The 23,730-nt window shown below is 46.5% G+C and overlaps 1 protein-coding gene across 2 annotated transcripts in view; it reads right to left on the bottom strand.

The window, feature by feature from the left end:
• Positions 1 to 17,417, bottom strand: part of LOC115206529 (ephrin type-A receptor 4) — a 71,941-nt gene extending 54,524 nt beyond the window's left edge. The window contains exons 1-3 of one of the 2 annotated variants that reach the window (XM_029773630.1): positions 17,218 to 17,417; positions 15,793 to 15,860; positions 11,118 to 11,781 (exon numbers count right to left, since the gene is read on the bottom strand). In XM_029773630.1, coding sequence (XP_029629490.1) covers positions 11,118 to 11,781; positions 15,793 to 15,860; positions 17,218 to 17,314 — 829 coding nt within the window. In that variant the 5' untranslated portion in view covers positions 17,315 to 17,417. The remainder of the gene's footprint in view (positions 1 to 11,117; positions 11,782 to 15,792; positions 15,861 to 17,217) is intronic. The other variant, XM_029773629.1, reaches the window with a different exon arrangement.
• Positions 17,418 to 23,730: the final 6,313 nt, after the last annotated feature.

The following is a 23,730-nucleotide window of genomic DNA, read 5'->3' as shown; positions in this document are numbered from 1 at the left end:
GACTGAAAAACAGGGAGAGACGGAGAGAGGGAAGGACAGAGAGGAAAGCTGAGGGGAGAGCAGCCGGGAGGGCTGGGGTGTCTGGGTAGAGAGCGGCCTGGGGTATTTATTCTGGGTCTTTTGACATGTTAATTTGCTTAGTGACTGCTTTAATCGTTCCCTCTTCTCATCGCAGCCTTCAAAGAGAGGATGCTTTTCAAAAAGATGAGGGAGAGGAGTAGAGAGAGAAAGAGCTGGCACCAAAACCATTCTTTACACAAAGTCCCCTGAATGTTCACGGTCGTTAGCTGAATATTTGCTGAAAAATTCATGGAGTTTTAACAGTGTGGTTACATGTGGGTTATGCGGGTGGCGTTCGGTTGCGTTTGTTGTGTTTGTATTGTCAGAGCGCTGCCCGCCTGCTTGGGTCACACTCAACAAGCACTTTTTTCCTGGCCTGAATGGGGTGTGAGGAGAAAGGGCGATGAGTGTTAGGAACAGCAAGGGAAAGCGTCGAGCCAGGACCGTGGTACAAGCAGGAAGAAACTTTCAACGCCTCCAGTAATGATCACTGAATTACAATTCATCTGGTGGAGGGAGGGGGAGAGGGAGGGGGAGAGGGAGAGGGAGGGGGAGGGGGAGAGGGAGGGGGAGAGGGAGGGAGGAGAGGGAGGGGGAGAGTGAGGGGGAGAGGGAGGTGGAGAGGGAGTGAGGAGAGGGAGGGGGAGAGGGAGGGGGAGGAGGAGAGGGGAGGAGGAGACGGGTGGAGGGAGGGGTGGAGGGAGATGGAGGGGGAGAGGGAAGGGGAGAGGGAGGAGGAGAGGGGTGGAGGGAGGGGTGGAGAGGGAGGAGGAGAGGGGTGGAGGGAGGGGTGGAGGGAGAGGGGGGGGAGAGGGAGGAGGAGAGGGGTGGAGGGAGGGGTGGAGGGAGGGGGAGAGGGAGGGGGAGGGGGAGGAGGAGAGGGGTGGAGGGAGGGAGGGGTGGAGGGAGAGGGAGGGGGAGAGGGGTGGAGGGAGGGGTGGAGGGAGAGGGAGGAGGAGAGGGGTGGAGGGAGAGTGAGGGGGAGGGGGAGAGGGAGGAGGAGGGGGAGAGGGAGAGGGAGGAGGAGGGGGAGAGGGAGAGGGAGGAGGAGGAGGAGAGGGGTGGAGGGAGAGGGAGGGGGAGGGGGAGAGGGAGGGGGAGAGGGAGGGCAAGTCGTTTTACATAAGTCAAGCTAAACAAGCAAGAAATATGAGGACTCTAAGGTACAGCAATTATTTTAGCGTGATTGCTGAAAAAATAAGGGGCGAAAGGATCCTCCGTCATGAGACATTTCATCCTCTTTGTCTTTTCCTTTCCTCATTTCATCCTCTTTGTCTTTTCCTTTCCCTACCTGGTGCTAATAGATTCTCCACGCTCCTTACAGCAACACAAAATGAGCTTCTCTAGAAAGGCAGAAAAAGTGACGTGCACATTCAATTCTATTCTATTCTAGTGTATGTGAATGTGTGTGTGTGTGTGTGTGTGTGTGTGTGGTGTGTGTGTGTGTGTGTGTGTGTGTGTGTGTGTGTGTGTGTGTGTGTGTGTGTGTGTGTGCGTGCTTGTGTGTCGGAATAGAGACAGGGGATAATGTTCACCACGGTGCTTTCACCAGAGACAGCCTGACTAGCACTAACAACCCTGGAGAGGGAGGGGAAGGGAGAGAGGGGAAGAGGGGGAGGGAGGGAGGGAGAGGGGGAGAAAGGGAGAGAGAGGGAGGGATGGAAGAAGGGAGGGCAAGAGAGAGAGAGAGATGGAGGGAGTGGTGACACAAAGAAATACATGAAGAGAGGGAGAAAGATAGGAGGAAACCTAATATGCATTTGTGTATTTAAAGTCATGAGGGACTAGAGGAAAAAATAGAATTACGTGATGAATATAGATGATGCTCCCTAGTGCATATTTAACAATGTTAACAGAGAGAGACAGAGACAGAGAGACACAGAGAGAAAGAGAGAGAGACAGACAGACAGAGAAGAGAGAAAGAGAAGAGAGAGAGACAGAGACAGAGAGAGAAGAGAGAAGAGAGAAAGAGAAGAGAGAGACAGAGAGAGACAGAGAGAGAGAGAGAGAGAGAGAGAGAGAGAGGAGAGAGATAGCGACAGAGACAGAGATAGAGACAGAGACAGAGAGAGAGAGAGAGGAGAGAGACAGAGACAGAGACAGAGACAGAGAGAGAGAGAGAGAGAGAGAGAGAGAGAGAGAGGAGAGAGACAGAGACAGAAACAGAGAGAGGCCTACATCTCATATAACTACATCAATACTGGAAAGCTGTGTGATATGTAATAACCCATAATCCAATAATGTAGATCTACAGGTCTACGGTCAGGATCAACAGGTTAAGGTTAGGAGAATAGAGCAAGACAAGGTCTACGGTCAGGATCAACAGGTTAAGGTTAGGAGAATAGAGCAAGAGAAGGTCTACGGTCAGGATCAACAGGTTAAGGTTAGGAGAATAGAGCAAGACAAGGTCTACAGTCAGGATCAACAGGTTAAGGTTAGGAGAATAGAGCAAGACAAGGTCTACGGTCAGGATCAACAGGTTAAGGTTAGGAGAATAGAGAAAGACAACGTCTACGGTCAGGATTAACAGGTTAAGGTTAGGAGAATAGAGCAAGACAAGGTCTATGGTCAGGATCAACAGGTTAGGGTTAGGAAAATAGAGCAAAACACTACAATCACACTCTGTGGACACAATCCTTCCTCTCTCTGACACTAATCTGGTCATACACACACAAACACACTCATTCATGCAAGTACACATCTTGCTACAACAGAACAGGCGGGTGGATAGGCAGGTTGACTTGAAAGAGCAGCGGCTTCCCTGTCCTTGATGTAGTATTGGTAAAGGTGGTGTAGAGGTTTAAACTCCCAGTCTGCTCCCCATCCCTCCCTCCCCAATGAGAGGTGTCAAAACAGTCTGCCACCTTCACGGTTCAGCCACCCAAGTCGTCTGCCTCCAACACATACACACAGATACTCGCACACATGAACGCAATACACGGACAAACCTGGACACACACACACAGTCACACACATTAACTCACATGAACGCAATACACACACTGACTCACACATAAACACACAGATCGATACACACACATTCACACATGCAAACACTTGTGACACGTCCTTCCGACAATCCCCCCTCAACAACACAGTCACCCTCAACAGACGACTAGTGGCAGAGAGCGCTTCCCCACTACCCAAGCTCATAGAAACAAGGGAATGAGAGAGAAAAGAAAGGAGCCCAAAAGCAAACCCCCGGACCTTCTCATGGGGCCCTCCCTGGCCCCTGTACCTCTCTCCCCTTGGCCCCTGTGCTCTGTGTACATCCTGGCGGCCCCCGAGCACCCAGCTGTCAGGATCCTGACGTCTTAATAAATCCTGGCCCTCGACCCTGTCATGCATACCAGCAAGATGGATGAACAACTTAGTGACCTTTGACCCTCAGCCAGTGTTCACGATCCTCTGACCCCCCCCAACCCACACACCCCCCAACCTCACTGCTTCAACAATGATGGAGGAGTCCCATTCACTCACCACTGCTGGGAACCAGAGGCCAAGGTACCCCCATAACCTTGACACACACACACACACACACACACACACACACACACACACACACACACACACACACACACACACACTCTTTCTGACAGAGGACTTGAGACTCAACCCCCCATCTCAGCCCCTCTTTAGTGTCTTGGTCCACATGATTATATTGAAGTTGAGCCCCCCTCTATTCTGCCTCGTCATGCTGGGGAATATTAACCAGCTCATCAGTGCACTTGAAGGCTGACAGTGAGCTCCACCTTTTAACCCATCAAACACTGAGGTAGACCCTGGACTGACGTTCTGGTAGCCATGGAGACCCAGGCAGAACGTGAGTGTGTGTCTGACCCAACTCTGATGTGACAGAGCACATACCACTGATGTTATATGACACAGCACATACATACAAGAGCCCTCCGTAATTATTGGGACAGTGACAGAGAAAGTTAGTTGTAATAGTGAGAGGTTAGCATGTCTTGGGGGTATGATATAAAATGCTAACCTCCCCTGTTATTGTAATAGTGAGAGGTTAGCATGTCTTGGGGGTATGACATAAAATGCTAACCTCCCCTGCTATTGTAATAGTGAGAGGTTAGCATGTCTTGGGGGTATGATATAAAATGCTAACCTCCCCTGCTATTGTAATAGTGAGAGGTTAGCATGTCTTGGGGGTATGATATAAAATGCTAACCTCCCCTGCTATTGTAATAGTGAGAGGTTAGCATGTCTTGGGGGTATGATATAAAATGCTAACCTCCCCTGTTATTGTAATAGTGAGAGGTTAGCATGTCTTGGGGGTATGATATAAAATGCTAACCTCCCCTGCTATTGTAATAGTGAGAGGTTAGCATGTCTTGGGGGTATGATATTTGTGCGTCTGTAACTATCATTATTCACGATTCATTAAGGATTATCCACAATAATGGTAGCATCCACATTAATGTAGAAATGTTTAGAAACATATTATATTCTTATTTACAATAAAAGTGACTCCAAAGTGACATAATACATTATTTACCATTCATTTCTATTGGACACAAAATATTCTAAAACACAACCAAAACAAACAGCAAATGCATCCAACAAGTGTCAGAAGCTTGATGTAATCATTGCTTGCTAGGAATATGGGACCAAATACTTACTTTTGACTACTTTAATACACATATAAGTGAATTTGTCCCAATACCTTTGGTCCCCTAAAATGTGGGGACTATGTACCGAAAGTGCTGTAATTTGTAAACCGTTCACAATTAAAGCTGACAGTCTGACCTTTAACCTCGTAGTCATTGTATCATTTCATGTGTCACTGCCCCAATAATTACGTAGGGCACCGTATACACATCACAAAAAGACACATTAACACTGTACACACATCACAAAAAGACACATTAACACATGACTAGACACTCATAGAAACAATCATTGCAAAGGTAGACAAAAGGGCACTCAGTTGCCCATGAGTTTGGTATGAGAGAGAACTAAATATTGCTGACTCACACCAGTAAGGATACATCATCTTTCAAAGACTACCCTCAGTCAGCTCTCCTTCCTTCAGCCTGCCATCTCTGCTCTCTCCTTTGAAGACAACCCAGGGGAGGGAGAAACCTGGCCCCTGCCATCCACACAGCCACAGAAACCAACAAGGGAGATGGGCTACACTCCAAAGAACATTCTTGCCCCGAAATGCTACCCCCTGACCCCCAACCTATCTCCCACACACACACACACACACACACACACACACACACACACACACACACACACACACACACACACACACACACACACACACACACACACACACACACACCATCTTTGGCCATTTGTACCTCAGTGCGTCCTCCTCAACCCTCCTCAGGAGCCAGCCAGCCCTAGTACCCTAAATCACCAGGCCTGTTTGTCATGCAATTAGTCCTGAGATAGTGCTTAAAGGTTCCCCCTTAAATTAAGGTAGGTAGAGTGGCCCGTCCCCCGTTAATCAACCTGGCCGGCCTTTGACCCCACGCTGCAGCAGCCCACTGCCCTTTGGGTGGGGGGGGGCAGCAATGGCCGACTACACACAGACACACACACAACACACTGGTAGTCACACACCAGGAACTACACACACAACACACTGGTAGTCACACACCAGGAACTACACACACAACACACTGGTAGTCACACACCAGGAACTACACACACAACACACTGGTAGTCACACACCAGGAACTACACACACAACACACTGGTAGCCACACACCAGGAACTACACACACACAACACACTGGTAGTCACACACCAGGAACTACACACACACAACACACTGGTAGTCACACACCAGGAACTACACACACAACACACTGGTAGTCACACACCAGGAACTACACACACAACACACTGGTAGCCACACACCAGGAACTACACACACAACACACTGGTAGTCACACACCAGGAACTACACACACAACACACTGGTAGTCACACACCAGGAACTACACACACAACACACTGGTAGCCACACACCACGAACTACACACACAACACACTGGTAGTCACACACCAGGAACTACACACACAACACACTGGTAGTCACACACCAGGAACTACACAGACACAACACACTGGTAGTCATACACCGGGAACTACACACACACAACACACTGGTATCACACACCGGGAACTACACACACACAACACACTGGTAGCCACACAACAGGAACTACACACACACAACACACTGGTAGTCACACACCAGTAACTACACTGGTATCCACACACCAGGAACTACACACACAACACACTGGTATCCACACCGGGAGAGAAACCTGGTAGTCACAACCAAGAGAAAAACATACAGTAGTTCTATATATCCTTGGTAAATGTATTAACAGATTCAACATATTTTTATTTATTCTGGCTTTTGAGTACAATTTCGTTTTTTTGCATTGTCATGTTTTTATTCAGATGCTGATGGATAACAAAAGACATTCACTAAGTATAGCCACACAAAAAACATTAAACAAGAGGGATCATTGAGGTGGACTAAAGACTAAAAACAAACACTTTCAGCATTTTTTCCCCCTCATCGCCGTGTGTCTCTGTTTCAGCTCTATTTCATTGGTGAGTGTGTGTGTGTGTGTGTGTGTGTGTGTGTGTGTGTGTGTGTGTGTGTGTGTGTGTGTGTGTGTGTGTGTGTGTGTGTGTGTGTGTGTGTGTGTGTGTGTGTGTGTGTGTTTCTTTCCACATCTCGTCCACCTGCATAGAATGATAAAGCAGACGGGTGAGGGCTTCTGTCTATCTCTCTCTCACAGGCCAGCACTGGCCCTTCTGAAAATCATCTAGGTGGGATTTGGGCTGTGGTGGGGAAGGGTGGGTAGGGGAGGAGAGAGAGAGAGACTGGGAGAGACTGGGAATCATCTTCCTGGGATTGGGGCTGGGGTCTGGAGGAGAGAGAGACTGGGAATCATCTGACTGGGATTGGGGCTGGTGGTGTGGTGGGTAGGGGAGGAGAGAGACTGGGAATCATCTGACTGGGATTGGGGCTGGTGGTGTGGTGGGTAGGGGAGGAGAGAGACTGGGAATCATCTGACTGGGATTGGGGCTGGTGGTGTGGAGGGTAGGGGAGGAGAGACTGGGAATCATCTGACTGGGATTGGGGCTGGTGGTGTGGTGGGTAGGGGAGGAGAGAGACTGGGAATCATCTGGCTGGGATTGGGGCTGGTGGTGTGGTGGGTAGGGGAGGAGAGAGACTGGGAATCATCTGACTGGGACTGGGATTGGGGCTGGTGGTGTGGTGGGTAGGGGAGGAGAGAGACTGGGAATCATCTGACTGGGATTGGGGCTGGTAGTGTGGTGGGTAGGGGAGGAGAGAGACTGGGAATCATCTGACTGGGACTGGGATTGGGGCTGGTGGTGTGGTGGGTAGGGGAGGAGAGAGACTGGGAATCATCTGACTGGGATTGGGGCTGGTGGTGTGGTGGGTAGAGGAGGGGAGGAGAGAGACTGGGAATCATCTGACTGGGACTGGGATTGGGGCTGGTGGTGTGGTGGGTAGGGGAGGAGAGAGACTGGGAATCATTTTACTGGGATTGGGGCTGGTGGTGTGGTGGGTAGGGGAGGAGAGAGACTGGGAATCATCTGACTGGGATTGGGGCTGGTAGTGTGGTGGGTAGGGGAGGAGAGAGACTGGGAATCATCTTACTGGGACTGGGATTGGGGCTGGTGGTGTGGTGGGTAGGGGAGGAGAGAGACTGGGAATCATTTTACTGGGATTGGGGCTGGTGGTGTGGTGGGTAGGGGAGGAGAGAGACTGGGAATCATCTGGCTGGGATTGGGGCTGGTGGTGTGGTGGGTAGGGGAGGAGAGGAGAGGAGAGGAGAGGAGAGAGAGAGAGACTGAGACTGGGATTGGGGCTGGGAGGAAAGAGAGACTGGGAGCTATTTAGACTGATCTCTCCTGAGCAATTTATCCAGCAGATACACACGGCAGACAGCCAGGCCTGTTCCCCTGGCCTAACTAACGCATCCCTATAGCAGGCCTGTTCCCCTGGCCCAAATAACACATCCTTATAGCAGGCCTCTTCCCTGGCCCAAATAACACATCCCTATAGCAGGCCTATTCCCCTGGCCTAACTAACACATCCCTATAGCAGGCCTGTTCCCCTGGCCTAACTAACGCATCCCTATAGCAGACCTGTTCCCCTGGCCTAACTAACACATCCCTATAGCAGGCCTGTTCCCCTGGCCTAACTAACGCATCCCTATAGCAGGCCTGTTCCCCTGGCCTAACTAACGCATCCCTATAGTAGGCCTGTACCCCTGGCCTAACTAACGCATCCCTATAGTAGGCCTGTCCCCTGGCCTAACTAACACATCGCTATAGCAGGCCTGTTTCCCTGGCCTAACTAACGCATCCCTATAGCAGGCCTGTCACCCTGGCCCAAATAACACATCCTTATAGTAGGCCTCTTCCCTGGCCCAAATAACACATCCCTATAGCAGGCCTATTCCCCTGGCCTAACTAACACATCCCTATAGCAGGCCTGTTCCCCTGGCCTAACTAACGCATCCCTATAGCAGACCTGTTTCCCTGGCCTAACTAACACATCCCTATAGCAGGCCTGTTCCCCTGGCCTAACTAACGCATCCCTATAGCAGGCCTGTTCCCCTGGCCTAACTAACGCATCCCTATAGCAGACCTGTTCCCCTGGCCTAACTAACACATCCCTATAGCAGGCCTGTTCCCCTGGCCTAACTAACGCATCCCTATAGCAGACCTGTTCCCCTGGCCTAACTAACACATCCCTATAGCAGGCCTGTCCCCTGGCCTAACTAACACATCCCTATAGCAGGCCTGTCCCCTGGCCTAACTAACACATCCCTATAGCAGGCCTGTCCCCTGGCCTAACTAACACATCCCTATAGCAGGCCTGTCCCCTGGCCTAACTAACACATCCCTATAGCAGGCCTGTCCCCTGGCCTAACTGACACATCCCTATAGCAGGCCTGTCCCCTGGCCTAACTAACACATCCCTATAGCAGGCCTGCTCCCCTGGCCTAACTAACACATCCCTATAGCAGGCCTGTCCCATGGCCTAACAAACGCATCCCTATAGCAGGCCTGTGCCCCTGGCCTAACTAACACATCCCTATAGTAGGCCTGTACCCCTGGCCTAACTAACGCATCCCTATAGCAGACCTGTTCCCCTGGCCTAACTAACGCATCCCTATAGCAGGCATGTTCCCCTGGCCTAACTAACACATCCCTATAGCAGGCCTGTCCCCTGGCCTAACTAACACATCCCTATAGCAGGCCTGTCCCCTGGCCTAACTAACACATCCCTATAGCGGGCCTGTTCCCCTGGCCTAACTAACACATCCCTATAGCAGGCCTGTCCCATGGCCTAACAAACACATCCCTATAGCAGGCCTGTTCCCCTGGCCTAACTAACACATCCCTATAGCAGGCCTGTTCCCCTGGCCTAACTAACACATCCCTATAGCAGGCCTGTTCCCCTGGCCTAACAAACACATCCCTATAGCAGACCTGTTCCCCTGGCCTAACTAACATATCCCTATAGCAGGCCTGTTCCCCTTGCCTAACTAACACATCCCTATAGCAGGCCTGTTACCCTGGCCCAAATAACACATCCTTATAGCAGGCCTGTCCCCTGGCCTAACAAACACATCCCTATAGCAGGCCTGTTCCCTGGCCTAACAAACACATCCCTATAGCAGGCCTGTACCCCTGGCCTAACTAACACATCCCTATAGCAGGCCTGTTGCCCTGGCCTAACTAACACATCCCTATAGCAGGCCTGTCCCCTGGCCTAACTAACACATCCCTATAGCAGGCCTGTACCCCTGGCCCAAATAACACATCCCTATAGCAGGCCTGTTTCCTGGCCTAACTAACACATCCCAATAGCAGGCCTGTTCCCCTGGCCTAACTAACACATCCCAATTGCAGGCCTGTTTTTCCTGGCCTAACTAACATATCCCAATTGCAGGCCTGTTTTTCCTGGCCTAACTAACATATCCCAATTGCAGGCCTGTTTTTCCTGGCCTAACTAACATATCCCAATTGCAGGCCTGTTTTTCCTGGCCTAACTAACATATCCCAAAAGCAGGCCTGTTTTTCCTGGCCTAACTAACATATCCCAATAGCAGGCCTGTTTTTCCTGGCCTAACTAACATATCCCAATAGCAGGCCTGTTTTTCCTGGCCTAACTAACACATCCCTATAGCAGGCCTGTCCCCTGGCCTAACTAACACATCCCTATAGCAGGCCTGTACCCCTGGCCCAAATAACACATCCCTATAGCAGGCCTGTTTCCTGGCCTAACTAACACATCCCAATAGCAGGCCTGTTCCCCTGGCCTAACTAACACATCCCAATTGCAGGCCTGTTTTTCCTGGCCTAACTAACATATCCCAATTGCAGGCCTGTTTTTCCTGGCCTAACTAACATATCCCAATTGCAGGCCTGTTTTTCCTGGCCTAACTAACATATCCCAATTGCAGGCCTGTTTTTCCTGGCCTAACTAACATATCCCAAAAGCAGGCCTGTTTTTCCTGGCCTAACTAACATATCCCAATAGCAGGCCTGTTTTTCCTGGCCTAACTAACATATCCCAATAGCAGGCCTGTTTTTCCTGGCCTAACTAACATATCCCAATGGACTGGATAATTACGCCATTTACAATCATCACCGCTTCTATTACCCAGCCTGATATCATGTAGGAGAGACGCAGGGAGGGGAGGAGAAGAGAGAGACAACAAGCAAAAGAGAGAGAGGCTGGTGAATAGAGAGAGAGGTAGAGAGAGCGAGAGAGGGAGAGAGATCGCGAGAGAGTGAGAGACAAAGAGAGTGGGATACATGGAGGGAGTGAGACAAAGAGACCGACAGAGAGAGAGGAGGGAGATATGATAAAGAAGCAGACTACTGTATGGAGATAGAGATGGAAGGTGAATGAAGAGAGAACAATAGAGAAGAGTAGAAATAACCACACAGAACAGCTGCTGCCCGTGACTAGAGGAATATATATATCAGAGGCAGACAGAAGCTTTCTCTCCTTAACTTACCCTGGCATTCAACGTTTCTCTCCTCAAATCCCGGGTTACACAGGCAGTTCCCGATGGGCACCAGCCACTCTCCGTCCGCCCCACAGTACATTTTGGGAACGTCACGCTCCTCTGAATCATTTACGCAGGATCCTCGGACTTCTACCAGTGAGGAGGTGTCGGCCCCGGTGGTGGTGTCAGGGAACTGGGCCAGGTTCCTCACAGCCAGGGGACACTTCTTATAAAACACCCTGACAGACACCAGGGCGATGCAGGCTCCCACGTCCTGGAAGGCCAGGTAGAAACCCTTCCGGGTCAAGGCTCCCACGTCCCTGACCTCCGTGTTCAACTTCATGATGCGGTCCCCGATGTCCACCTGGGTGAAGCTCTCGTCGGCCGCCACTGTGTCGATCTTGCCAAACTGGTTCTCTCGGATGTAACGCTCCTTGTCGTTGTTGGACTCATAGTAGTAGAGGTTGAAGGTCTCCTTGCAGGTTCCCATAACGCCAGGGAGGCTGTTACAGTCACGCAGGGTGAACTTGATTTCAATGTAGACACGCTGGGCGCCAACCCGGGGGATCCAGTCCGTTCTAAGCCAGTTGTTCTGGTTGGGTTCCATCACGTTACACACCTGGTATGTCCTGATGGGAATGTTCTTCTCATCCATGATGCTCACCTCCTCCCACTGAGGACACAAACCGAGGAAATGTTAGGAAAACATCTGAGAAACATTATGAAAACTCTGTAAAATGGTAGGCATACATTAACTTGCAGACATACATTGAGAAAGACCATAGCAGAACGGTGACTTAATATCTGTGTCTCAAGTGGCCAATTATTTAATGGCCAAACGTAATAACAAATGCATGACAAAGCCTAATATAAATAGCAAGGCCTGTTATAATGAAACTACTACCGGTACAATCAGAAATAAGGACACATAGGCCTACTGTACTGTATTCAAGCCTGACTAGTACGTTTTATCTCCACATAAAAGGAAACCAATCAAATCCTTGGGGAACATGCACCATTAAAATTATTATTTTAATGTCAAATAATGATGACCTCAATGTAAATCCCCATAACTCCATGATTCATTTAACTTCTTTTGGATCTGGGGGCAGTATTGAGTAGCTTCGATGAATAAGGTGCCCAGAGTAAACTGCCTGCTACTCAGGCCCAGAAGCTAGGATATTAGTGGATTTGGATAGACAACACTCTGAAGTTTCCAGAACTGTTTGAATGATGTCTGTGAGAATAACAGAACTCATATGGCAGGCAAAAACCTGAGAAAAATCCAAACAGGAAGTGGGAAATCTGAGGTTTGTAGTTTTTGAAGTGATTGCCTATCCAATATACAGTGTCTGTGGGGTCATATTGCACTTCCTAAGGCTTCCACTAGATGTAAACAGTCTTTAGAACATTGTTTCATGCTTCTACTGTGAATGGGGAGAGAATAAGAGCTGTTTCAACCAGGTGTCTGGAAAAATGCCATTAGCTAGTAAGTCACGAGCACAGCCATGAGAGCGAGCTGAGTTCCTTTTCATTTCTAAAGACAACGGAATTGTCCGGTTGGAATATTATTGAAGATTTATGATAAAAACATCCTAAAGATTGATTCTATACATTGTTTGACATGTTTCTACAAACTGTAATGCAACTTTTTTGACTTTTCGTCTGGACTTAGTGCATGCGCCTTCTGCATTTGGAATAGTGAACTGAATGCGCGAACAAAAAGGAGGTATTTGGACATAAATATGGACTTTATCGAAACAAAACGAACATTTATTGTGGAACTGGGATGCCTGGGAGTGCATTCCGATGAAGATCATCAAAGGTAAGTGAATATTTATAATGCTATTTCTGACTTTTGTTGACTCCACAACATGGCGGGTATCTGTATGGCTTGTTTTGGTGCCTGAGCACTGTACTCAGATTATCTCATTGTGTGCTTTTGCCATAAAGCTTTTTTGAAATCTGACACAGCGGTTGCATTAAGGAGAAGTGTATCTTTAATTCTATGTAAAACACTTGTATCTTATATCAAAGTTTAGGATGAGTATTTCTGTAAATTGATGTGGCTCCCTGCAAAATCACTGGATGTTTTAGAGGCAAAACATTACTGAACATAACGCGCCAATGTAAACTGAGATTTTTGGATATAAATAAGAACTTTATCGAACAAAACATACATGTATTGTGTAACATGAAGTCCTATGAGTGCCATCTGATGAAGATCATCAAAGGTTAGTGATTACTTTTATCTCTATTTCTGCTTTTTGTGACTCCTCTCTTTGGCTGGAAAATGGTTGTATTTTTTTTGTGACTAGGCGCTGACCTAACATAATTATATGGTATGCTTTCACCGTAAAGCCTTTTTGAAATCAGACACTGTGGCTGGATTAACAAGAAGTGAAGCTTTAAAATGGTGTATAATTCTTGTATGTTTGAGGAATTTTAATTATGAGATTTCTGTTGTTTTGAATTTGGCGCCCTGCAATTTCACTGGCTGTTGTCGAGGTGGGACGCTAGCGTCCCACATATCCCAGAGAGGCTAAAGGTCACCAAATGGAGAGAAATACAGAGAGAGGGTGAAGAGATATTGAAAGAATCTTCTGTATGAGCTAATGGATAGGCCTTACGTCTGTAGGGGCTTATAGTGATCTGAACAGAAACCCAATGGAAAAAGGGTGTCTGTGTTCCTTCTGTAGGACTACAACTTATTTTGGAGAGGGAGAGGGTTTGGACAGCACACATGTGGACCGGGTGTTTTCAGAATGAACTCATTGGTATAGGACGTGAACATGAGGTGCATGGATTACATTATCGATGACTGGTTGGCTTATTATTATAGGAGCAATGTTTGTTTTACTTACGATAAAGTCCCAGCTACTAAAGAGCATAGGGTATATGGTGTTTTGAAAGGCGTTGGGGGCATTATGGTGTGCGCTTTTAAAGTGCCAATGCAGCAGTTTTTATCTCAATATATAATCATTTCGGGGTAACAATTAAGTACCTTACTGTGATTGTTTTAAATTAAAATGGACAAAAAGAAACAAAAAAATGCTTGTTAACAAAAATACATTTCTCAAGCAAGAATTTTGCTAGGACTGTCTGGGATTGGTCTGAGTGGGGAGGGGAAACTGAAAACTAGCTGTTATTGGCAGAGAGGTTTGGAACTCTCATTCTTATTGATCTATTAACTAATTGACCACCTGGTGATATCAACAGGCAGGCCAAAACTCCATCCCACCAAAACAGGCTGAAATTTTCAGGTGGTCTTTTCAAATAACTCTTACACTAAAAGGGCATGATCATCATTTTCACAATTTAACGGTATTATTCGACATCTTAGTCTGGAAATATGTATAAAACACAGGGAAATCTCATTTTTGACTGCACTTGGCCTTTTAAATTTTTTACAATTAGGGTTAAAAAAGTTTTCAAATTGACTGCATTTAAAAACAAGAGCAGACAAGCCAGCCTTCTGATTGTATCTGGTTAGGACTATATTCTATTTAAAGAAACGAGTCCAAACAGAGCTATTACTAGGGGGAAGGATGTACGCTGTGCTGAATTTGATTCTTGGCGTTATCATAACTAATCTCGTTTTAAAGCCCTATTCATTTGAGTAGGGGAGATAACGCTAAACATGGCTGAGGCTCCGATTTGAGAAAGTGTCCATCACTCCGCTGCTTTATTCAACAGCTTTCTTCTTTCTGCTTGGCCCTTTATTGTGGAAATCAACCGGCTAGGCAGATAAGGCCGCACCTTTCCCCGATAGCGGAGGAGAGGGAGAATGGGGGTAATTGGTCGTAATGAGAGCGTGAATGCAGGCCTGTCAATCCATCCGCCACAGAGGAAACCGCTGAAGAAGGAACGGAGAGCACCCAACAGCACACACACGAGACACATTCATTGAACAGCAACTCAACCCAATGGTGAATAAAACAAGAGTTGGAGAGAAGGCTGACACAAAGAGCCAACGTTTATTTTGTGGGTCTATAGCATACCATAAACTGTATCATTAAAATATAATTGATATGCCAGAAGATGCCTGAATAGAAAGAAGAACGTAATGGATAGCATATGTTGCTCTACTTTGGGCCACCTTGTTGGTTTAGTCTATAAATACAACAACACATATAAGATGGTTCCATGCAATTATTCAAACGCCCGTGCTGTTGCTGCTTCGGCTCAGGGAACAACGGACAGGGAAGTGTTTGCCAGACCGGCCCCAGCCGCGCGCACCGAAGGGCCTAACACGGCCATTCCCGAAACAGTCGCACTCTGTACCTTATCAGCGCAACTATATATATCCCAATTAGACCGCGGGGTCACGCATTTAGTCCGATCACATTCTCTATTGCTTTATGGCCCAATCCAATCCTACTGTGAGGACTGAAACCCGCTGCCCTTTCCCTTCATTCATCCATTCCAGAGGGCCCTTTCTTGCTGCCAAGTTCCTCTTCCCCCGCGCCTCAATGGGGGAAAAGGATATAAAGTTTCTCCACAAAGACCGATTCAATCAGCCGTCTATTCAGGAAACCCGACGCCCGCTGCAGTATCGGACTCGAATCTAACCAGTACGTCGAGTAGAGGGAGAGAAGGACGGAGGGGGCCGGTGGGCTATAGAGGACATCGTCTCTCCATTTTGACTCAACGGGGGACTCGCGTCCTAACGAGGGGCACTTACCCCTCCTTCTGTTGGGTTGGCGACCCAGCCCAACTCCCCCGCTACGGATCTGGAGTCCAGTAACGTCACTGAAAAACATAGAAAGAGAAGTGAGCAGTTATAGGCTGTTCATAACACGGAATATGTGTAACCTTGTCTACAGTGGTAATTTACAGTCTGGAAAAACCACCGTGTTGTTGCCATAGTTGGATAGTTATGCAGTTTGCCGAGGAAAGCAACTATGTGCAATCTGCTCAAGGAAAAACCTGTCAGAAGTAAGCTAATGATCAATATGTAATACCGTATCTATAGGCCCATGTCCACACACCTACATCCATAAACGATGTAATATGTTTGCGTTACTCAAATGCGTAATTTGGATAGATTTTTCCAGGGGGATTTGTGATGATTAAAAACATGAAGGGATCCCATTTTAAGGGGATTTTATATTTTGTATAAAGAACTACGGGTATTGTCATTGTAACCCAGTGAATGCGACTCTCCAATACATATTGGAGACTCCGTTTGTCTGTTTGATTAATTCGGGTCCTGGGGTTCTACGATGAGGAGCACGGACGTCTAAATGAACTTGCTTCAGTGAGAAATCAAAAAGAATCCGTCATGACATTTCACAAGTCCCTTATATTTCTTACGGAAACCCTTTCACTGCGCAGTGAAGAAAATCACAAATGTAAGCGCTTAAATATGCAGTGAATTTAATTTAAAAAGTGGATTTAATTTAAGATGTTTTCCTTTATCTGAAATGTCTTGGCTTGGGTAATTATTTTAGTATTATTTTGAAGTTAATGCGTTTTGACATAGAAAATGCGCAAAAGCCACTTGTTAATTGAATGGGGATAATTTTACATTACTGCGACTGCAATACATGGTTATGAACTAAAATAACATGGCTCATTTTGTAAAGGGGGCTTTTGCACAACGGCCTTGCACAAAACCAGACACATACATGCCCTCCAAAGCAATAATGATTTGTGTATAACATCGTGTCTTTGTAGCCTATATGGCTCAAGAAAAAATGAATTTTGTTGAAGAAGTTGGCTGTCGCCTAATTAACAGAGACTGAAGTAAGATTGAACAGCACTCCACTCAGACCCTGCTAGAGCCCCATATAGACTTCATACGCTGCAGGTTTTTGCAAAGCGCTTTCAGCAACTTGGGTAGCAAGATAACCTAGGAGTCTACGGCACAAAACGTTCGATGGGTTTGACTCATATGGAAAACCTAATCCAATGTCAGAGATGAATGGCACATGATGTTCAGCAAATTAATAGTGTTGCCCAATTCTGAGTGCTGCTGGTCCTTGCACGAGTCCAGAATAGCTACGGGACACCGGGCTGGTGGTCCGTCTCACACATGAAGTGGACGGAGTATAAACTAGCGGAGAAAAAGTCCAAAACGGGGCTCCACTATTATTCCCAGTCTTACCTTCGTTTGGGGGGTAAATCCGTGCCGAAGAAACACACGTAGAAATTCCAAGCAGCACAGAGGTCGCCGTAAACAAAATCCCAGCCATGAGTGCCATTTGTCGTTTTCTCTGGTCGTTCGTTCCGCTCCTCACAGGTCTTGCTCTCTCTCTCTCCCTGTGGAATATGTGTTTGAAGCAGGGATAGAGCGACGCTCCGAAAACAGCCGGGAGGTGAGTCTGCGCGCTCTGACGCGGCAGCCAATCCAAATAAGAAAGACAGTGGACGGGAAAACAGGGGCAAATAATCATTAACTGCCCCCCCCTACCCCTCAGCCATGAATGGACACTGGTAGGGCCAACATGAGACTGTGTAAAGGGCCAGTAGTTACTGTAATATTTTGTGAATTTCTGTCATGCGGACACCAGTATTTTTATTGTTATGGAGAAGGAATAAACTTCCAAGATAATGTATTTACGTTGTAATTAATAATGAAGATGAAATTCCCCAAAACGTTTAATACATTTTGATTTTTGTTTAATTTTTCAACATTCACCTTATTAGGTCTAGGCTATAACACCAGTGTCTCAAAAGTGCTTTGCTCAAAGAATCCTAGAAAATGTTAATTATTTCTTAGGACTCGTCATTGTCATGTATCGACAGATATTTGTCATTTTTCTCATAAAGTGAATTATGAAAGTCGTCTCCAGTGATGCGCATCGCTGTCCAAGGTGAAACGATTTAGACCAAGGTCGCCACCTAGCGGATACAATCACAGATAGTCAGTATCTATTGGATTATGGAACAAGTAAGAGCATGACCCGATAACATAACACGAAATTCCACTTTGGGAAATTGTGCAAAACAATTTTGTTATGAATGATGGGCACGAATCCCGTGTTATTGGATTATCGTGGTTATTCTAACAGCATTGTATCAAGGTTGTATAGGAATTAGGCCGGATACATCCGGGGTTCCATATTAGAATGTTTGTTAACAGTTATCACCTACAGGTCTGCAGAGTATGAAATGTATAGAAAGAAATCAATGAGTAGCCTAATGTTTTCCTTTGGGTTTTTTTCTCAAACAATGATGGCATTATTCGGTTTGGGAAAATCCCAAGTGTCCACCCTTTTGGTTCAGCCTGTCTGTCTATTTACACGTTTTCTTCACCCTCTCCCTCACGTCCTCCTACGCAGGATGGATCTTTCTCCATGCTCCCGCGGGATGAGCCAAGTGTTGCTACCTCCAGGCAGGCTTCAGTGAGCCGCAGAGGGCCATCGAGTAGGTGGGTAGTTCTCGCATCACCTCACACAGTCACTAATACATACACAGAAAAAGCCAGCAGGCTACCCGTAGTTCTTCCTCATCGTGGCTCTTCCATTTAACGTGGCCCTACAGAGGTTTTGTATAATTTCAGCCAGTAGTTTTGAAAGTAGTGCTCAGGATCCAAAATGGCTGAGGTAGGACCAAGTCGCTATTATTCGAGCCACAAGCAAATCTCAAGTCACAAGGTCCGAGTCTCAAGTTCAGTCCAAAGCAGATCATGGTCAAGACTCGAGTCACGTCCAAGACGTGCATTCTAAGAGCAAGTGAAGTCGAGTCTTGCCACAAGTTTTCAAGTCAAGTCTCAAGTCAAGAAAAAAAATATCTATACATGCAAAGACTTTTTCAGCTACAAATCTTTGTATATTTATCGAGGCTACAGGAAAGTCATTTTCATTATTTTGTCTACAACATGTTTTTATTACCCTACGTAATTGTAAAATATGGACACTGTAGTATAAAGGCATGAAATCAGCAAAAGGCAAGGCAGGTTGACATGCTCAGAATGTAGACTTATTTACAGGTCTTGGTGATCCAATGGTGAAAGCGCCATATCATACAAAATATACAAGTAGATTTACCAAATATACACGGGCAGTAGCCCAAAAGAAATAGTCTCTGTATCAGGCTTAACCTGCCCTATCTGAGACACCATATCGAATCTGTCTAACAGGAGCTCCAACAGGCAGGCCTACATAATAAGCACATGGCCCCCAAGACCATACAATTACCCATTTGGAAAGTACAACCAATAAACTGGTTCTACAATGTAAAAGGCCATTTCCACATCCATTGTTACATTGGTACATTTGTCTTTATCATACGTAATGATTATTCATGATATTCCAACACCATGCATACATGGTACAATCATTTTCTCTCTTTCAACGTTCTGACTCCAAAGCGTGGAGCGCAGGTCACGAAGCCTATCTCTATGCGCACTAAGAAACGCGCGCTTCTATTACTCACAACAAAAAATGACAGAGACATAGGACACAGACACACGGAACTCCGACCTAACCCGGGAAATATGGACAAAGGAAACTATACATTGAATTAAATAAACATAACTTCTACATCACGAGTCTTGCGAATGTTCATGTGCACTATAAACATCGCGCCCACTCAGAGCAGGGTAAGCAATGGTTGGCTATAAAATGAAACTGTATCGTAGGCCTATCAAACATGAAACAGAAATGTCTACGTGTTGCAATAAACAGCAAGGTAACGGAATGATGAAACGCTAGAAATTATTATAGTATTAGATGGAATATAGATTTACCACATAGGGCATATGCATGCATAGCAAAATAAAATATTTCAACAAGAGAAAAAAAGCCCTCCACTGGAGGGTTTGGAGAGCAACGCCTATGGTGCGTCTTAGCCACAGTGATATTTGATTTTAACAACAAATTCTAAAAGCAAGCTTCATAAGTAAATGATCAATATCAAGCAATTGTTACATACCAAGGTACTAGACCTATCCTAGTAATTGTTGCCTAATTGCTGGTGAGTTTACAAGGTAAACAGTTAATATTGTTGATCACCAGAAATGTTTGGGGGTTGCATATTTATTTATTATGGCAATCCTCTCTTCCTACAATTTGATGTTTGCGCTGCATCCGATATTATAGCGGCACAGCAAATCAGGAATCTGTTCATTGTGCACCCGACCTGTCTTGATTGACAGTTCACTGGTCCAATCAGATTGCCGAGTGTGCGTTTCACTAGCCAATCTGTTGCGATGCTGCGGGTACTGTCTCTGGCTGCGTGTAGATTAATCCACATAGACTCTGCCACAAAATGAGTGACAAAACATTACAAAACCTGTCCAGATAATTTCAAGTCATCAGTCTCAAATCAAAGTCGAGTCCCGAGTCTTGAGGCTCCAAGTCCAAGTCAAGTCTCAAGTTATTTTATTTTCTATCAAGTCAAGTCTCAAGTCATTAAATGTGTGACTGGAGTCGGACTGGAGTCCAAGACATGTCCACAATTCTGCAAAATGGGTCACCGAAAATGTTGCACAATTGTGTACTATGTCATCCATTTCGTATGATGTGTTAGGTCCTTCAAAAAAAAGTGCAATTCGAAAGATATGTTATGTATTTGTAAGTGCTCAAGATCCCGCTTGGATGTGTAAGCTGTAGGCTACACTTCTGCCTATGCACATTTAGCTTGGGGATGAGGTTCATAGGTAGTCTGGCTAACACCCAACTCTCAAAGTCCTCCTGACTTCAGAGTCTGGAATGGCCCTTTGATGTTGTCGGCACAGGGCTGTGCTTTTACTTGTTGGCTCTCTGTCTCTTTCTCACTCAAACACCCACATGCACAGCCACAATCATAATATTTGTAATATTTTAGTTCCTTCAAAGTAGCCACCCTTTGCCTTGATGACAGCTTTGCACACTCTGGTCTGGCACCATAGACTATGATTGAACTATAGGGCTATATGGGGTACATCATCACTTTCCTGTCCTCACCGAGGCTAATAGGCCTATATCATCATTCATTTCACTTTTGGGGAAATCTTTAAGAACACAGCACAGGCAGACCTATACCTGCTCATCAATCCCACTAGTTGTTCACTAAATTACTCATTTATTCAGTAGTCTGATTTGTTTTGATACAATATTTTCAGTTTTTGGATCTATAGGCTAATACCACCCCCAGAGTTCCATAAAGTTTGGAATGGCAGTTTCGGAAACGCTCATGAGTTTTTTCATTGTGGGTGATCTCATTCTCTATAAAGCTGTCTTTGTCCCTGTGTTTCGATAGGTCCAGTACCTTTTGTTTGTTTTTTCCATTACCAGACAGTAAGGGATGCTATTTAGGGCTACTCTTGGACTACTCAAGGAAATGGCTTTAGATCAGTGGGAAGGAAGGTGACTGTGTTGGATAGGGATGGAGTGGAAGGGTGGAGGGTGGGTGAATATTGGAGTTATGGTGGGGGGGGGGGGGGTCAGGGGTCTCCAGGGAGGCCATACTGTGTCTTTGTGGGGACATGGTTGCTCCGGTGAAAACATCCCGATCCACATGAACTCGGCGTAGCATCTGGCGTTCCTCGAGATTGGCCACTTACTAAGTTCCAACATTGATTGTCCGACACCCGTCATGACCTGAATGGCGGTTTTCCATTTTCCCCTAACGACAAGCCACGCAACCATAAAACCTGGAGTCTTTTCACAAGCTCGACCAATGGTGGCGAAGTTCGGGGTTGCTGCCAACGAAGGGGCCTATTGACGAACGGGCGGGGCCACTGCTGAGACGAGGTGGGGGAGGGAGGGGTGAGAGAGTGTGGGCTTCTTGTCTTCGTTCATTTGTGTCACAGGTTTTTTGATTGATTACACTCTGATCATTTCCTTTATCCTCTCATCAAACGATAAGGCGCTTTTTCTAAAGTGGCAGCCCACCCTTCCTCCTCCTTCCTCCCTCCTCATCCCACTCTGCTTTCTCCAGATGGCACCTACTGCCCACACATCTGCATTGTGTGCCAATCACACACACACACACACACACACACACACACACACACACACACACACACACACACACACACACACACACACACACACACACACACACACACACACACACACACACACACAAGCAAATCTCAACTCACACACTCACAGCCGCTGCTGTGTGTGTTCCCTTTGTTTGTGTGTTGCAGTTTCCTTTAATTGTCAACTGAGCAACCCGCCCCTCCAAAATCCCCCTCTCCCTGGGCGAAAACAGATTTGGTCATAGTCTTAGCTGATTCCAGGCTGAGCCTACCTTACTGAAGCAGGGCTGAAGCCCTGAGCCCTGTGGAGAGCTGATCCCCAGGGGTGCCGCCTTCGGACCCCAGCCTCATGTGGTGTTCCCTGGGAAAGCTGTCAGTGAGATAGCCCCTGGAGGTCAGGTGTGTGGGATTTGGAGAAGAGGAGGGAAGAGGATGAGAAGATGAAAGAAGCAGAAGGAGAGAGAGCATAAACCACCAACCCAGCAGTGTGTCAGTAACCGAGACAGGATAAGATGCTCTCATCTCTGTAGCTCGCGCAACATGTCTCACTCACTGCAGGGATGGATTTAAACACATCTTCACAGTCACACAAGAGATCAAATACCGGTTCTGTGGATTTCAGTCTGACAATGTCTGTTTAAACTGAAGCATGGAGACAGTTTGACTCTGAAACACCAATTCCACATTTACTATCCTTGCCTGTTGTTGTCCAGCAAACCACAAACTTGTGATCTCTGATGGATTTCTTCTGCAAATAAAAGTTTACGATACCAAAAACATTGTATCCATTCAATGGCTAACAATTAAAATTCTAAGCTGTTATTCAGTGTATCTCCAATTACTACCCACCCTCTCCCCCAAACCGGTGCAGTGTGATCTGGCCTTTCCCCGCCCCTGGCACCCCCCTCTCTCTCTTTGTCATTGTTTTTTGTATATATCACAGTAAGAACCCTCCATATGGAGAAGTGAAGACTCCATCACTCTCTGTAGTGTAGGCTACACATCCGATGTGTCTCCATTTCAAATCCACCCGCATCCTTGTCTATATGGAAGATCTAACTAATCTGTCCCATTTTGTTGCAGAAGTAACACTTTGTGGTGTTAAGAGCGGGTTAATGACCCGATAAATCTGGTGTCAGCGTGAGATAAAGTTCCTGTCAGGGACGTGTTTAAATGTCAGCACAGCACATTCACTCAGCGCTTAAAGTATCAACACACAACTACAAATCAGCCTTAACTTTGGGCAGGTTTTCAAGCTTTATGTAAAAGATGACATGAAAAAGAGACATTTGGCAGTGGCAGCAGGGAATAACCACTCTGGAGGAAATGATTTAAGGCACCTGTAAGTCTTTTTATGGCCTGGTGTCAGACGCTGCACAGCTCTCTTCCTATCCCAGAGATCCAGCTCTCTCCCAGGGAATCGGAAGAGAGGACAGAGGATCCGGGATTAGTGGGTCATTAGTCTTTCCCAGATCATTTTCCTCTGGGAGCCTTGGAAATTGAGTTTTAATGGTGCTCACTCACAAGGAGAGCAGACATGGACAGAAAGTGTGAACACCTCTAGCCATGACATGTTTACACGGCTGAGTGTGGCTGACAGGACAGACAGAGTGATTTGGTAACAGAGTTAATGTCAACTCTGCTACCAATGGAACTGGATGAAGATTTTTCACTTGCTTGATAGTTGTAATCTGTCCCCTCTACTTG

This window comes from Salmo trutta, chromosome 13, assembly GCF_901001165.1.
Source record: "Salmo trutta chromosome 13, fSalTru1.1, whole genome shotgun sequence".
NCBI classification, from domain to species: Eukaryota; Metazoa; Chordata; class Actinopteri; order Salmoniformes; family Salmonidae; genus Salmo; species Salmo trutta.
Note: the sequence above shows the minus strand (reverse complement) of the source record. Positions and strands in the feature narration are given on the sequence as shown.